General features: G+C 37.3%; 2 protein-coding genes and 1 long non-coding RNA gene across 3 annotated transcripts in view; 2 read left to right on the forward strand and 1 right to left on the reverse strand.

The window, feature by feature from the left end:
• The window catches only part of LOC129453193 (uncharacterized), a 44993-nt gene extending 39748 nt beyond the window's left edge, over window positions 1-5245 (reverse strand). The window contains exon 1 of the long non-coding RNA XR_012366094.1: window positions 4957-5245. This is a non-coding gene — a long non-coding RNA (uncharacterized lncRNA). The remainder of the gene's footprint in view (window positions 1-4956) is intronic.
• s1pr1 (sphingosine-1-phosphate receptor 1) lies at window positions 502-2991 on the forward strand. Its single transcript, XM_055217311.2, has 2 exons — window positions 502-666; window positions 1266-2991. Exon 2 carries the CDS (start codon window positions 1485-1487, stop codon window positions 2571-2573), a length of 1089 nt encoding a protein of 362 aa, XP_055073286.1. The 5' UTR covers window positions 502-666; window positions 1266-1484; the 3' UTR covers window positions 2574-2991.
• An 842-nt stretch (window positions 5246-6087) lies between the features above and the next one.
• zbtb37 (zinc finger and BTB domain containing 37) lies at window positions 6088-14552 on the forward strand. Its single transcript, XM_055217309.2, has 4 exons — window positions 6088-6772; window positions 8445-9418; window positions 9826-9925; window positions 10074-14552. The coding sequence occupies exons 2-4, from the start codon at window positions 8475-8477 to the stop codon at window positions 10590-10592; spliced, it is 1563 nt and encodes a 520-aa protein (XP_055073284.1). The 5' UTR covers window positions 6088-6772; window positions 8445-8474; the 3' UTR covers window positions 10593-14552.
• The last annotated feature ends 1783 nt before the right edge of the window (window positions 14553-16335 follow it).

Below are 16335 nucleotides of genomic sequence, written 5' to 3' on the forward strand. Positions count from 1 at the left end.
GTCACAATCCCCCCGGTTTCATGAAAAATATCTAAAAATGTGTTCTGAGACAATAGAAAGACTTGGTGAGGGGACGACACAGGGGTAAGTGATTTATGATCAAATTGTAATTTTGGGGTTGACTAACCCTTTAAACAGTAGTGTATATAATTGTAGTAAAATGTATTCCTTTGATTCCATGATTATTATTGGTTTAAATTAATAATTAAATAATTAATATTTTTATATTATAACAAACAATTATGAATTGTTGTTGCTGTTATTATTATTAACTATACTGTTATTTCCTATAATTACATTAATAATTTTATCATTTGTATTCGTTGATTGATTTGTAGGCTATATAATGTATTCTAATTTGCGCGTGAGTGCGCATAACGTGTGTTTGAAGATGTAATGTCTGTATCTGTATTCAGTATATTGTTTAGGAATGTCCTGGATGCTGTGAATAATAAGAGGATAACGAGAGTGGGCAGGGCTATAAAATTGGTGGGCTGAACTGAAGCGAGGGAATTGGCCAGGGATCTCTATAGTCTCTTCCCGAGGAACAGCAACGAGACACGAGACTCGAGCGGGATGTGATAAATACTACACTTTTCATATCCAGCCATACTTTATTAATATCACAGGATTATACTTTTAAAGCGCTTGAACTGGAGTTTAAAGGTAAGAGAAACTTATTCGGAATTTTCGTAACTTTCCGGTTGTCAGTGATCTTGACCGTTATAGTCGCGCTTATCACGTTTTACCTTAAAAGTCGCGAAACGCTTTTAAAACGGGATGGGATTGAACAAAAACACAAAACACACATTAGATACAAATCTTTTTTAATGTCTTTCATAGCATCTTTTGTCATGTCTTTTACATGTCCCAGCAAAGAAATTCATATTTACAAAAATCACGAATATTAACCTTCGCGTTAATTATGAGTCTCGCGCAATGCTGTGACGTAATTATTAAACATTCTTTACGTAAAGTTATTTTTCTAGTGCGCTTAATAATTAGTTTACCAAAGCTTTTTTCCATCTATAAAAGTTTATCTTTCTTTTTTCTTAAATAACGCTTAGTTTGCAACTATACAATTTTGTTGTTTTAATTTATTTCTACGTTGTATTGTTTTTGACTTTTTAAATGATTAAACTGGCTTTAGATGCTTTAATAAAGCTTCTCTCATATTTACCACATCATGACAAACTATTAGAAATAATATAAAATCTTATCCAATGCTCACTTTTTATTAATTTGTTGTTATTTGTTTATTCTAGCGTTTTCACGATGCCGTTTTTGGATTCTCGCACGACATTCATCCCCAACAGGGATTTTTACCTGACTTGAGAAGACGTTGGGTACATGACATCATTCTAGCTGGATACTCTTCCCAAGGTTACTCTTCTGGATATAGCTTCCCAAGTCCACCAGCATCCCCCTGTGGCCCAGTGGCGGATAACACATTGGATTTAAACTTTACCAAGCCGGTTTGAACCATGGATGACCTCATAGCCAGACACTACAACTTCACAGGGAAATTTCGTAAGGTCGTCGACGACCGTGGACTCAAAGCCGACTCTGTAGTTTTCATCATCGTGTGCTGCTTTATCATTCTGGAAAACGTTCTGGTTCTCCTCACCATATGGAGGACCAAGAAGTTCCACAAGCCCATGTACTACTTCATTGGGAACTTGGCTTTGTCGGATTTGTTGGCCGGAGTGGTTTACACTGCAAACATCTTGTTGTCCGGAGCCAACACTTATAAACTGACCCCGACTCAGTGGTTTTTCAGAGAAGGGAGTATGTTTGTGGCTCTCGCCGCTTCTGTGTTCAGTCTATTTGCCATCGCTATCGAGCGACACCTGACCATGCTGAAGATGAAACTTCACAATAATGGCAAAACGTGCCGGGTGTTTATGCTCATCAGCACCGTGTGGTTCATCGCTGCCATTTTGGGCGGCTTGCCCGTCATGGGTTGGAATTGCATTGAGAGCATGAACAACTGCTCGACAGTTTTGCCTCTCTACCACAAGGCTTACATCCTCTTCTGCACCACCGTATTCAGCGTCATCCTCATGGCCATCGTCATCTTGTACGCCCGCATCTACGCCCTGGTTCGCACCCGGAGCCGTAAGCTGGTCTTCCGCAAGGTCCCCAATGGCCGCGGCTGCAACAAGAGCTCGGAGAAGTCCATGGCACTTTTGAAGACCGTCATCATCGTGCTGAGCTGTTTTATTGCGTGTTGGGCACCACTCTTCATCTTGTTGCTCCTCGACGTGGCCTGCCAGATCCGTGCCTGCCCGATCCTCTACAAGGCCGAGTGGTTCCTGGCCTTAGCCGTGCTTAACTCCGCAATGAACCCTCTCATCTACACCCTGACCAGCAATGAGATGCGCAGGGCCTTCATCAAAATGCTCCACTGTGGGATCTGCAGCCAGCCCGCCGGCAAGTTTTCAAGGCCCATCATGGGTGCCGAGTTTAGCCGGAGCAAGTCCGACAACTCCTCCCACCCGAATAAGGACGAACCGGAATATTCGCCCAGGGAAACCATAGTGTCCACCGGGAATATCACTTCTTCTTCATAAAAAGTGCACTATTGACTTCATGCATAGCAAAAGTGTGTGTTAGTTGTTTCTGGTTTCCATAGGCCAGAAATGGGAGAAATCAGGATTCGTTGCAGCTCGCAATGTGGAAAGACTTTAAGACTTTGCTTCCTGTTATTCCTGATGGACCATCAGCATGGAAATGTTTGTGCCCTTCAGTATCCGAACAAGCTAGGAAAGCACTTAACCAATAATTATTCAGTGTTGTTTGTCCACTTTCATCCCTGTCAAACAGAAACAACGAGAACCCTTTAAAGTAGCACTTTTTTGTGAAAGTGCTCCTTGAGAAACCAACATAGACATTACTGACTTTCTTACAAATGGACTACAAATGTGGAAAAATACTAGTTTGTCATGGTCGTCTTGTACTACATTATCGAAATTAAATGAAAGAAATGCAGGTACTCGTGTTTCTTTGACTTAACACTACGGTATTAGGATTCTATTTTACGCCCCTGATGGAGAATGTATTTTGTAAATGTCTTTCAATGTTTAGCTGTCAATATTAATTTATCTTCGAAACATTAAAGATCGGTTTGAAACTTGGAGAGGTATGAAGGAAATTGTGTCTGCTAATTGTAAATATATTGTTATTATTTCACTTTGATAGCGTGCCATGTATTATAGCTTATACATTAAAGTACTCTGCCGCCAACTGGGGGCAGTTATGTTTCTGCGGTGTAGCATGTGGCTCAAATCTATTGAAATTAATGTTAATGGATCTTGCAAAACAACTTGTGAATATTCTACGATGCATAATGCAAGTGAAAATATAACAGAATGCTGATCTTTAGAAATACAATCCAATCATGAGCCAATTTTGTCCTTATTTACTGTTGCACATTGTAACATCTAGTCTGTGTTTTCGTTGTGTTAGTTGTTAATAAATATGTTAAAAGTGATCAAACTTGTGATTTGTGACAGATTGTATTGTTGCTCTTTCACTACTAAGTGGCCACTGTATTGAAAATTTAAAATGGGAGATTTGTGGCTTTAGGTTTGAAGTCATATAAATGCTTGTGTAGTCTTTGTCTTCCTGGAATATAGATCAAAAAACAATGATGACAATGATCCAACTTTTATAAATGTGAAATAAAGTGATAATGAAAATGCACCCTGTCCCTAAAACTGTGTACTAATAATAACAAGTGACAAAGCATGACGTGACGTAACCTAAAGGGACAACCCCTAACTTTCCTTTTCAGGAAAACATTTAATTTGTGCAGCTGGTAAATGCTTTCATCCAAAATGATTCAAGGTACATTTTCTCATGGGATCAAAGCCTCTGCACTGCAAATGCAATATGTTACCAAGTTTCACGCACAAAACATAAATAATGTGTCTTACATTTTAAGTCTGAAGAGTTTACAAGACATTAATTTAATGATGTCCTCATATGTGACCCTGTCTCATATAGTTCACCCAAAAATGAAAATTGTGTCATCATTTACTCACTCTCATGTTGTTACAAACCTGTATAAATGTATTTGTTCTGATGAACATGAAGAAAGATATTTTGAGAATGTTTGTAACCAAACCGTTCGTGGACCCCATTCACTTCCATAGTAGGAAAAAAGAATAATATGGAAGTGAATGGGGCTCATGAATGGTTTGGTTACAAATATTTCTCAAAATGTCTTCCTTCGGGTTCATCAGATCAAAGTAATTTATACATGTTTGAGAGTGAGTAAACGGTGACAGAATTTTCATTTTTTGGGTGAACTGTCCCTTTAAGATAAGTTTGACATGATCTTACTCAGTCAATATTAAATATAACAAGGTTACATTTTCACATTATGTTCTTTACATTATGTAGGATGATTTTATGTAGAAACTGTACGTCACAAAAACAATTTAATTTTTTTTTTTTCACAGGCAGGGTTATATTTATGCTCAGACAGCACCACCTGATGGACGACTGCTAAAATTGCCTCTTTAACAGTATTATAACAATGTAGTTAATAATAAATTGACATTTCCTATTTTTAACATCTGTATACCTGATTCTTTTTCACATATTTATGGCACATAAAATATGTATTCTGTGCAGAATAAAGAACTTAAAAAATCTACAGATTCGGAAATGACAAAACAGTCAGGTAGAAGAAAGTGGAGAAAAGTCAGGTAAAGGTGGAAAAAAGACAGAAAGGCAGACATAAGTGACATTTTTGTGAAATATTTTCTTATTTTATTTATTTAATTTACAAATTATTACATAACATTATTGATGGATAAATGGATTTGCATCGACAAAGCAGAACAACAGATGAAAAACAGTAATATTGTAGTAAAACAAACAAACATTTATATTTTTACATTTAATGCTTAACAACAGACAACCAGTCAGAAACTGAAGAGCACGTACCTTATATCACGATCTGTGTACTGAAAAAACCTCAATTGGAGTAAAAAGACATTAAATGAGGCTTAAAACAGCCAAAAGAGATTTACGTTGCGGCCCTTTCTGTCATTGAAGCGAAAGCGCAAGCCGTTATTTAAAGCGGAAGCGCGCTATTTTAATTCAGTCAGTTTGACATCGCTTATCATGACTCTTGACACTATAAAATATGCAAATAAAAACGTAAGCCCAAGGCTTAGCATAACCCGGGGTTAACTTTTTTTATTTGAAACCTTGATTAATAGTAAAAAGTAGTAGACTGAGTAGTATACAGAAATAGACAATGTAAAACATTAAAATTCAGCATATTGAATCATAGATATACAATTTTAATTGTTTTATATTGTATAATGCAAATTAATTTGAATAAATTAATGTAGGCTATAACAGAAGATACACCTTAAATCGTATAGACACAATTTTTCCATTACTAATCTTTTCAGGGTTAACTATTTCAAGTGTGAAAAATCCTTTATTTAATAATATAACCTACCCACACCATTAACATCTTTTTTTTAACAAATCTGTAGCATGGACCAATGGTGCAATTCACAAATTCTGAGATAGATAACGTTACCCAATTTTGCATTGTTTTAGATTATTCAAAGGTTAGGCCTACATTTATTTGTGATATAATTTTGAATTTTTTTAAATGCAGTAAAACTTAATTTTACAATGACCTTTATGATTTTTATTAAACAACCACTATATTAAAATTATTATTATTTTTTTATTTTTTTATTAATTTATGCATGCATTTATTTCTTTTTAAGTCTGCCACGACATCAAAATAACATTTTACAATAACTTTTAACAATTAAACTCATTTTTACAATTTAAATTTCTATATGAGGTGACTATAAAGCAAATCACGGATGGTTTTTTAATGGATAATGGATTAACATGTAAATAAAGAATTTGGTTTAAGACACGTGACTGGTGATGTATACTTTGGTTCAATGGGTTCATTTTATTGATGTCACGGAACCCTGCGACAAGACTTTACATAACATCGGCATCTTATATATTGTGCATTTTAACGTGCAACATATTTGTGTTTTAGGACCGCTAGTAATTATTACCGATTTCCACATACGCAACGAGAGGCGAAACTGTTACCAAAATATGCAACCAAACTCTTCGCCCACTTTCACGGCGATGGTGCGCGCGTTGCATCATGGGAGCGCGAGTTCTCTTTACCAACGCTCGGTATCGCCGGTCGCTATGGCTACGGCGCAAAGGAACTAGACTTCCCACAATGCCAAGCGTTTTCTGTACATTGGCTCATGTTATACATGGGGGAATATGAGAGCTGCGGAGGAACCGAAAGCGACAGCGGCAGCCCCGGCGATAAGTATAACGATAAACCGTCGCCGCGAAATAGTTGACGTTTAACGCCAAATCAAGCGAAGCAAGCTGCCGTGATATATAGGGAATTTGCGTTGCGGTGTTGTGGTTGTACATTTGGCGTTTTGGGGGCAAGGCACCTCCCTGCCTGCGCCGGGGTGTGTGTGCATTTTTCTGTAGGCTTTATCGCATCACCGCGCTGCAGTGCGTTACTGTAACCGAAACGAGGTGCCACGCCGCCGGTTACAGTTGCAACTGCGCTGTCGGTCGATACTATGACAGAAACACATGAAGACAAAGTATCACTGCGAATCCGTCCTGCTGAGCTATGCAATGAAAAACATGGCAACTTTGGTCTCTAACAGCTGCGCCTTTTTGTAGCCATAAAGTGCAAGTGTGAACTGTAGAAGGTGCGGTTTTCGTGCCTGTTTTTAAGGTGAGCGTAACATTTTCAATGTCTGCATATGTAACTTTCTTAAAAAACAAAAACAAACATGGCTATATATTGTTTTATTTTACATGCACTTTAGCATAGTAGTGTTACAGTTGTACAGTTACTTATGCAGTAAATGAGTACATACTTTGTGGAGAGAAAGTACACACTTATTGTTATTATTGTGTTACTGCCGCAGTTGTTTATTATAAAAACAAGTTTGAGGACATACAAGTTGTTCGACATAGAAATTTAATGAGCCATCAAAACTAACATGACACTTTTTCAGATGAAGTGTGTAATACTTTATTTTGCACCACTAATGTCACTAAAGGGAACTGAAAAAGTAACTGTTACAGAACAGGTTTCCTAAACACTCCCCTCGTCTGCCATTGGTCAGTAAACATATAGTTCCGCCCCAAATTAATGCTATTGGTTGTAAAACAGACTCACTAAATCTCTGGGCTATGTCCGAAATTGTATACTGTGACGGTAGGTACTGAATTAGATAAAGTAGTACCAACTTATCCATCGTTAGAATAGTAGGTACTATATAGTATGGATATGGATAGTATGAATAATTCTGGATGTACTATGCGCTATGTTGATACATCACGTGACATACGTCGTCAAGTTAATTGTTAACTTGAATGACGTTAAACAAGCACAATTTAATATATGTATTTGCATTTGAATAGAGCCGTGTTACCGTTTTCAGGCATTTTTTAATAAAACAACACCCCTCCGTCGTCGTCTTCGTTGGATAACTCCAGAGAGACTCCATTGAATGAACGCTTCGGGATCTTGCCGGAAGTAGTAGGTCATCCGGGTACTTTTCGCCTACGGTTTTTTGAATACTATGAATTTGGACATACTACTCGCCTCACCTACTGATTTTTGCCTCATATATAGTATGGAAGTATGCGGTTTTAGACGCAGCCCTGGTGTGTTGAGTCTGACGACATCACGTAGGCCTGGTTTGTTGACGAGGTCAAGAAGCACGCATAGTTTGTCGAACCCTCAAACTTAAAAATTTGGGGGTTGGGGTTAGTATAATACTGTTTCTGTAAGATGGAACAGTATTGAAATCAACAGACTCTTTTGCTTTACAGCAAGCAACAAACCACGTCCCTGTGATGTCATCAGACTCGAAACACCAAGGATTTAGTGAGAGCTTAATGCTATTGTAGGAAAACATATATTTGCCCCAAAACTAATGCATTTGTTTAGAAAAAAGATTTCAGGCGATTAGATGTGTGTACTATCGAATTGCTCTTGTTGTACTTTGAGGTCACACAACTGTCAGTTTGTCCTGCGCCGCGTTAAGTCAAACACACTTTTCGTTAAAAAAAACAAATTTTTACCCCAAATTAATACCATTGGTCAGAATAAAACATAAGAAAAAGAACCCCCCCCAAAATGCCGCTGGTTGAACAAACAGAGCGGTGTTTTGATAGCGCCTTAATGTTTGTTACTTTGGTGAAGTTAAAATATTTTGTGAACATACAATTGTCTTCATGTTAAGTAGCAATAGGAGAACATGTATTAATACCATAAATTGTACACTAATTTTAATGTTGCGTGCTGTTTCTAAATGCTGATTTTTTGGGAATTGTTGCTAAAACCTTCTCGAGACTCGGTTTTGTAAATGCTGTTTCTTGTTCCTTTCCAACAGCTTTGAACTGCAGCGAAATAGGCAGCCCGCATGGAACGAGCAGGTAGCATCCAACTTGATATTCCGGACTTCAGCAACTCTGTCCTTTCGCACCTAAACCAGCTGCGCATGCAGGGCCGCCTGTGTGACATTGTGGTCAACGTTCAGGGCCACAGCTTTCGCGCCCACAAGGTGGTCCTCGCCGCCAGTTCCCCATACTTCAGGGACCACATGTCGCTGAGCGAGATGAGCACCGTTTCCATCTCGGTGATCCGCAATCCATCTGTGTTCGAGCAACTTCTTTCATTCTGTTACACAGGCCGCTTGTGCTTGCAGCTCGCCGACATCATCAGCTACCTGACGGCTGCAAGCTTCCTCCAAATGCAGCACATTATTGACCGCTGCACCCAGATTTTAGAGGGGATCCACTTTAAGATCAGCCTGTCGGATGTTGAGGAGGAGCTGGGAAGCGGAGCTCGCCGGGTGGTCAGCCAAACTATCGAGTCAGGGAGAGGTGGAACAACGCTTGGAGGGTCCCGCTCCATAAGTCCCAGACACGGAAGTTCGAGGTTGATTGGCAACACCGGAGGGGTGATCAACATCCGTGACGTCAGGGAAGTCAGAGAGATCAGTCCACCGGGGGAGTCCATGAGCCCCCAGATTGTCGAGCACAGTGGGATTGGCTCAGAGGAGGTGGGGTCCGGGAAAGAACCCATTCTTCGTATTAACCGGGCTGGTCAGTGGTATGTGGAGACAGGAACCGAGGCAGAGAGGGGTGGAGATGATGTGCGTGTCGTGGATGGGTTTCGGATCAAGACGGAAAGGATGGACGAGTGGATGGGGGTGGAGACTCAGGCATCGGCGGAAGAGGGAAGTGGGACAGAGGAGGGGCCAACGGTGATGATTGACACCTCAGGACGTAGCACAGTGGTGCAGGAGGGAGGACGAGGAGGAAAAAGTTCACAGCCTTCCAGTAGCTTCAGTGAGACAGACAGGTGTGTAAAATCTTCCCGAAGTATCTTTTGGATTGTCATGTTATGTTGTTTCTGTAAAAAATCTATGCGTTTCAAACTAAACCTATTTACTTTCTTAAAGGGATAGTTCGAGGTTCCCCAAATCTTACCCTGGAGGGTCGGAGCACTACAGAGTTTAGGTCCAACCCTAATCAAACTTCCCCAGCTGTGATTTTCTAGCGATCATGAAGACCTTGATTGGCTTGCTCTTGGTGTGTTTGATCTGGGTTGGAGCTAAACTCTGCAGTGCTCCGGCCCTCCAGGGTAAGATTTGGGGAACCCTGGGATAGTTCATTCAAAATGTATTCACCCTCATCTTTTAAAGTATTTCAAAACTTTAATGCAATGTAAAGTATCAGAGATTGAACCTGCATGTTGTTTTTGATTAGGTTTAGTCCAACAGGAAGTGTGGTTGTGATGGCTGATCGACAGAGAGCCAAGAGTGAATCTCCAGGAAGAGTTGATGACCAGAGACACCCCACCTCACAGGTAGATCATTCAAGACATAAAAATCTACCAAAGCTTACATATTTTGGTTTTATTGGTTTGTTTCAAAACCATGGGTCATACTTGGGAGAGAAAACTTTATGAAATCAATCATGAAAACAGACCTTAACCAATCAACTTTCCTCTACAGGGAGAGGAACAAGCTGTGTTTGACATGGGAGGATATGAAGAGTACCTTCGAGAACAGGTAGGAGACCGATGGTTTCGTTACAACCCCCGACTGACCTGCATCTACTGCTGCAAGTCCTTCAACCAGAAAGGCAGCTTAGATCGCCACATGAGGCTGCACATGGGGATAACGCCCTTCGTGTGCCGTATCTGCGGAAAGAAATACACCCGCAAAGACCAACTGGAGTACCACATCCGGAAGCACACAGGAAATAAGCCCTTCCATTGCCACGTGTGCGGTAAGAGCTTCCCGTTCCAGGCCATCCTCAACCAGCACTTCCGCAAGAACCATCCAGGCTGTGCTCCACAAGAGGTATCCCACAGTGCATCGCCCGAGACAACCACGGTCACCTCCCGCGGGGGCCAGAACGAGGACGAATCGCCCACTCAGGAAGATGCTGAGGGCAACGGTGCCGGAGGTTCCGGTTCGTCCTTTGGAGAAGGGGTTCAACCCTCTGTCTCCACCACTGGGCCCGATTGAAAGGCTCATAGTTGAAAAACATAATAAGTCTGTGGAGACGGAGGACATTGGGGTCCCTTCTGTTCCCACCATTCACAATGAAAAACTGCAGTGGACTTGGAAGAAGTTAAGCCAGCAGAAGGTTCTCTCAGCTGCTGTCAACAAGGAACCGATATAAAGGGAGATTCTACTACGTTGTGCTTGGACGAAAATCTTCGGTTTATTTTTATTTTTGGAAGATTTTTCAAGGATAACAAGGACTAGTATTCAATAGGGATTTATAAATGGTATTTCCGCTTTAAACCGCATCTACCTTCACCTTACAAACTAAACAGGATATCATCAAATGAAGACAAGCCACACTCCAACAACCTCACACTTGATACAGTGTTTTCGTTTTATTTTTAACCTTTCCTGTCTTTTATATGTTAAGTTTTTTATATTTTTGTACTACTACTACTACAAATAGTCAGAATTCAGGATAAGCAAAGAGAAGCGATAGCTCCGATTTGGTCAAATTGCGTCGAAATTGCCAAACTTCTCTGTGCCAGATGTTGAATCTTAAACGAGAGAACGTCGACGTCCTTTGCTATTCTGCCTTGAGACAATCTTGATGAATTAATCTGGGGATAGACGTCGCGCTCCCCAGCTATGGCAAGCTTAGAAAAACGGGTTCGGTTTTTTATTAGGGACCCTCAGGTCTGACCCATCAAATTTTTTGGTTTATTTTACTTGTGTATTAAGTGCCGTTCTGGCCTGCCATAACATCAAAACGCATTACTCACACTTAACCTACACGCCTCAAACACAATTTTAGTCGTACAACTATTCGTCTTCGAGTTCGACGATTGTTGTCCACAACTAACTCTCATGCCATATAGTTTTACTTTTTAATGTCGGTCATTATACTGTGATATAGGCACGCTGGGGGTAGAATACGTTCAAGTATAGCAATGATATATATGTATTTATTCGCATTTACTTCCCGGTCAGGCCTCGTATATATCTCCCTACACAAATCCCCAGCTGCTGAATGTTGATGAAACAGTGATATAAAAAACAGGAAACTCTTCAACCTCAGATAAGCTACAATACCGCTCAGTTACCTCTCTCACACATCACTACGCAATACCGATCTGTTGCATGCAGATACGTAGATGCACTCAACCGTATTTTTATGTTCAGTGTTTTTCAAGTCGGTCGTCAAGATTCGCAAGTCTCTCCAACTCGTTTTACCGGTCTGACGATGTTTTGTTTGTGGAATATGTTAGCGCAGGGGAAAGTGGTCTTTCAGACGTTTTGTTTTGTGTCGAGTCAAAACAAATACGGAGACGACCTCAAAAAGGGGTCTGTTTTCGTAGGAAACAGAAACCGTATGTCTTGGATGAACGGGAAATGACGAAATTGCCACGGAAAGACTTTGAACCCTTCATCTGATGGAAGGCACTTTAACCTTTTGGGGTCGAGTGCCTTGACACTTGGCTTCTGAACAGATGTTTTTTTTTCAGATGGTGCTATGACGTGAATTTACTGAAGTTCTCAGTAACCAAAGGAAGTGAAATATATTGTTATAAAGTCCTTTTAATTTGGAGGATTAAGAAAGATTACATCAGGCACTTCAAGAAAGGGTGGGGGGTGGTTTCTTTTTTTATTAATTGTATATCTATATACATATACATATGCATATTTAGACCAATTTTTACTACACAAAGGCAGTTTATAGAACGATCCACAAAAGAATAAGAGTTTTAGGTGGTAAAGCTGTTATAATTTTTTTATAAGGCTGTGAATCACACAATGTGTTTGTGTGACTGTTTTTTTTTTTTTTTTAGGAAAAGCTTAATGCATATTAAACAGCTACTGATATTTCCGATAGGGATATTTTGCACCTCACTTCTTATTAACACAGGTAAAACCTTTTACACACGTTTGCCGTTTATCACAATCGTAAACACAGGTCAGCAGGTAAACGCTTTTTACAAATATCAGGAACTCACTGTTTACTTTTCATGTTTACCTTTTTTGGTTCGTACCAAGCCGTTCCTCTTACTTGGAATTCGGGCTCTGGGTAACTCGGGTCGCCATATTTCACAAGAGCAGCAAAAAAACTACATACAGTACATTTCTTCTTAATGTAAATACCCATGCCTCAGACGCAGTCGCAGGGAAATACAATCCTGAAACTTTATCATTTCTACTTCGTTGTACAGTGCAGAACCCAGGTAATAGGCGAGCATGTTAACACTGCTTTTATTTGTCACGATGTAACCTCATGAGAATAAAGAAAGGGTTTTGTCAATATACAGCATTATCATAACATGTTCTAATATATCAAGAATATACAAACAGGTTTTGGGATTTTGCCTTTTTTTAAATATTTGAGGCATGGGCCTGTTGTGTGTATGCCAATCATATTATCTCTATGTGAATGAATGAATGAATTGCAATTTAATAACAAGGGATCTTTATCTATAATCAAGCATTCCAGTTACTTTACTGCGCATTGTCGCAGTCTAAATTAAATAATATTGATTTGGGTTTTAGCAGGGCTAATAGAAATTTCAGCATGTTGTCCCGTTTGATCTTTAGAGACAACCTACCTGCCTGTTTTTGTGTGTGTGTGTGTGTTTAAACAATATTAATTCGATGCTTTCGCTTTTTATATTTGTTTTTAAGCTTTAAATAACATGCCAGAGGATATTTGTGTTGCCACAGTGTACATATTAGGCTGTAATGTATAATGTTTCTATATGAAAATACATCTACTGCAGTTTAATGGTATTGACTGAACAAGTCACGTCTGATCACAACACAGTGTTACAAAATGTATACGGTAGAAAGCTACCTACAAAGCAATATTTTACAATATTTTAAAAATAGATTAAAGTGGAAAAAATACATGAATGGCAACAATCTTCACAACAAGTCATGCAAATGGTAATTTGATGACAAATGTAATAATTTGGTTAAATAACAAAATGTTCCCTACTTTTGAAACTCAAAAAAATATGCATTTCGACAAATGTAAAGTATTTTGATTCAATTTACCTCCTTCATGTCATGTTTAAGCTTGTAAAAGGTGATAAAATGCATGCACTTATTAGTTTTTGGGAACACCTTATGATAAACTGACTCCAAGAGCAAATATTTTGTACATGCAACATGTTTCAAAACACTTTGACGCATTTAGCTATAACTATATTAATGATTAAGTTTGAAGAAGCAAACAAATGTTATACTTCATCAAAAAATGTTTTACCTCAAAAAAGTCTGTGTACAAGGCAACAGAACAATTTTTTGTCTACTGTCCATCAGCAGAATTTGTTTATTTGCATGTTGTCTTTATCTTTTGTAATGGCCAAACGTTAAGAGATTTCTAGGCATCGATATTTGCACCAAGTGAAGCCAAAAGTTTGACTTTTACAATTTCCAAGTCTTGCTATATTGTTTGTTTTGCAAAAAGCAATATAGTCTGTAAAGTTCTTTTCATGTGTCTTACGAAATGTTAATCTTTTTCATTAAATCATACAAATGACATATAATAGATATTTTATTGTCGAAAGTCTGTCCAAGTTCCAAACATGAGAATTAGTATGATAGAAGTCATTAAGAGCAAACCAATATATTTATTGTTATAGTCAATATATCATAAAAATCTAGTATTCATAGGCGATACAAATTATTAGTTATTTGAAATTAAGCAAGAGTTTATAATATTAGGATTTTCCCATTTTAAAGGGTACAAGAATCAAACTGTTAGTTATAATCAATAATGTGAATGCCATTTTACCATAACCACTATGTTTTTGTCTCACTGGCAGTGTGTCAAATCCATTCTTCTAAATAGAAATAAAGCACTTTAAGTGTAACTGTGAAGGATTTTTATTATGTTCTTTAAATGTTTAATTATGTACTCCCAGATTGTGTGATACTGCTAAACCCAAATTTCTAATATGAAAAAATAAACCTGTTTTATCCTTATTTCTTGCCTGTACATATATTGTATGCTGTTATCTGTTTCTGTTTTCTTAAAAAAAAAGATACAGTGCCTTTAGCAGGTTGAAGTTCATTTTAACCAGTAATGACAAATTCTAGTTTTATGCACTGGAAAAAAGTGAGAACTAAAACTAAGCTGAAAAAAAAAACATAAAAAATGAACTTCAATTGGAAAAGCCTAAAATATTCTCACTATTAGTAGAAAACTAAGCTGAAAAAAAAACCTTCAATTGGTAAAACCTAAAAAAAATTCAATTTAAGTGGAAAACTAAGCTGAAAAAAACATTAAAAATGAACTTCAATTGGAAAAACCTAAAATATTCTCACTATTAGTAGAAAACTAAGCTGAAAAAAAAAACTTCAATTGGTTAAACCTAAAAAAAATTTAATTTAAGTGGAAAACTAAGCTGAAAAAAACATAAAAAATGAACTTCAATTGGAAAAACCTAAAATATTCTCACTATTAGTAGAAAACTAAGCTGAAAAAAAAACTTCAATTGGTAAAACCTAAAAAAAATTCACTTTAAGTGGAAAACTAAGCGAAGAAAACAAAATAAAAAATGAACTTCAATTGGTAACACCTAAAAAACTCACTTTAAGTGGAAAACTAAGCTGACAAAATAAAATAATAAATGAACTTCATTTGGTAACACCTAAAAAATCTCACTTTAAGTGGAAAACTAAGCTGAAAAAACTGAAAAAAAAGAACTTCAATTGGCAAACCTAAAAAAAATCTCACTTTAAGTGAAAAAAATAAAAAAATTAACTTCCAATTGGAAACACCTAAAAAAATCTCACTTTAAGTGTAAAACTAAGGTGAAAAAAATGAAATTCGATTGGTAACACCTAAAAAAAAATCGCACTTTAGGTGGAAAACTAAGCTGAAAAAACTGAAAAAAAGAACTTCAATTGGTAAAACCTAAAAAAATCTCACTTTAATTGAAATATTAAGCTGAAAAAACATAAAAAAAATGAACTTCCAATTGGTAACACCTAAAAAAATCTGACTTTAAGTGTAAAACTAAGCAGAAAAAACATAAAAAAAATAACTTTGATTGGTAACACCTAAAAAAATATCACTTTAGTGAAAAATTAAGCTGAAAAAACTAAAAAAATTAACTTCGATTGGTAAAACCTAAAAAAATCTCACTTTAAGTTAGATTCAAACATGAACTTCCAATTGGTAACACCTAAAAGATCTCACTTTAAGTGGAAAACTAAGCTGAAAAAAACTGAAAAAAGAACTTCAATTGGTAAAACCTAAAAAAAATCTCACTTTAAGTGAAAAATTAAGATGAAAAAATTCAAAAAAATGAACCTACACCTAAAAAATCTCACTTTATGTGGAAAACTAAGCTAAAAAAACTGAAAAATGAACTTCAATTGGTAAAACCTAAAAAAAATCTCACTTTAAGTGAAAAATTAAGCTGAAAAACATAAAAAAATTAACTTAGATTTGTAACACCTCAAAAAATATCACTTTAAATAAAAAATTAAGCTGAAAAAATTGGTAACACCTAAATATTTTACTTAGTGAGATAATTTAAGTTGAAAAAAAACATTTAGGCGTTACCAATTTAAGTAATTTTTTGAAGTCAAAACTTGAAATATAAAATCTCAGAGAATGCGTTTATTACCAATTTACTGAACCATCTGTAATACACCCCGATGATAAGAGTACAGACATCAGAAAAATATCAGTTTATACTCATGTTTTTTTTTGTTAGATGAGGAAAACTTGCATGCATTATGGATATGACCACAAAAA

This window comes from Misgurnus anguillicaudatus, chromosome 23 (assembly GCF_027580225.2).
Source record: "Misgurnus anguillicaudatus chromosome 23, ASM2758022v2, whole genome shotgun sequence".
Classification (NCBI taxonomy): Eukaryota; Metazoa; Chordata; class Actinopteri; order Cypriniformes; family Cobitidae; genus Misgurnus; species Misgurnus anguillicaudatus.

What these genes read in the sequence shown, in the direction of transcription:
- s1pr1 (XM_055217311.2), top strand. Translation starts at nt 1,485, where the DNA reads ATGGATGACCTCATAGCCAGACACTACAACTTCACAGGGAAATTTCGT.
- zbtb37 (XM_055217309.2), top strand. Translation starts at nt 8,475, where the DNA reads ATGGAACGAGCAGGTAGCATCCAACTTGATATTCCGGACTTCAGCAAC. An exon ending in AGCTTCAGTGAGACAGACAG is followed by an intron (nt 9,419 to 9,825) that starts GTGTGTAAAATC and finishes GTTTTTGATTAG; the next exon opens with GTTTAGTCCAACAGGAAGTG. An exon ending in AGAGACACCCCACCTCACAG is followed by an intron (nt 9,926 to 10,073) that starts GTAGATCATTCA and finishes TTTCCTCTACAG; the next exon opens with GGAGAGGAACAAGCTGTGTT.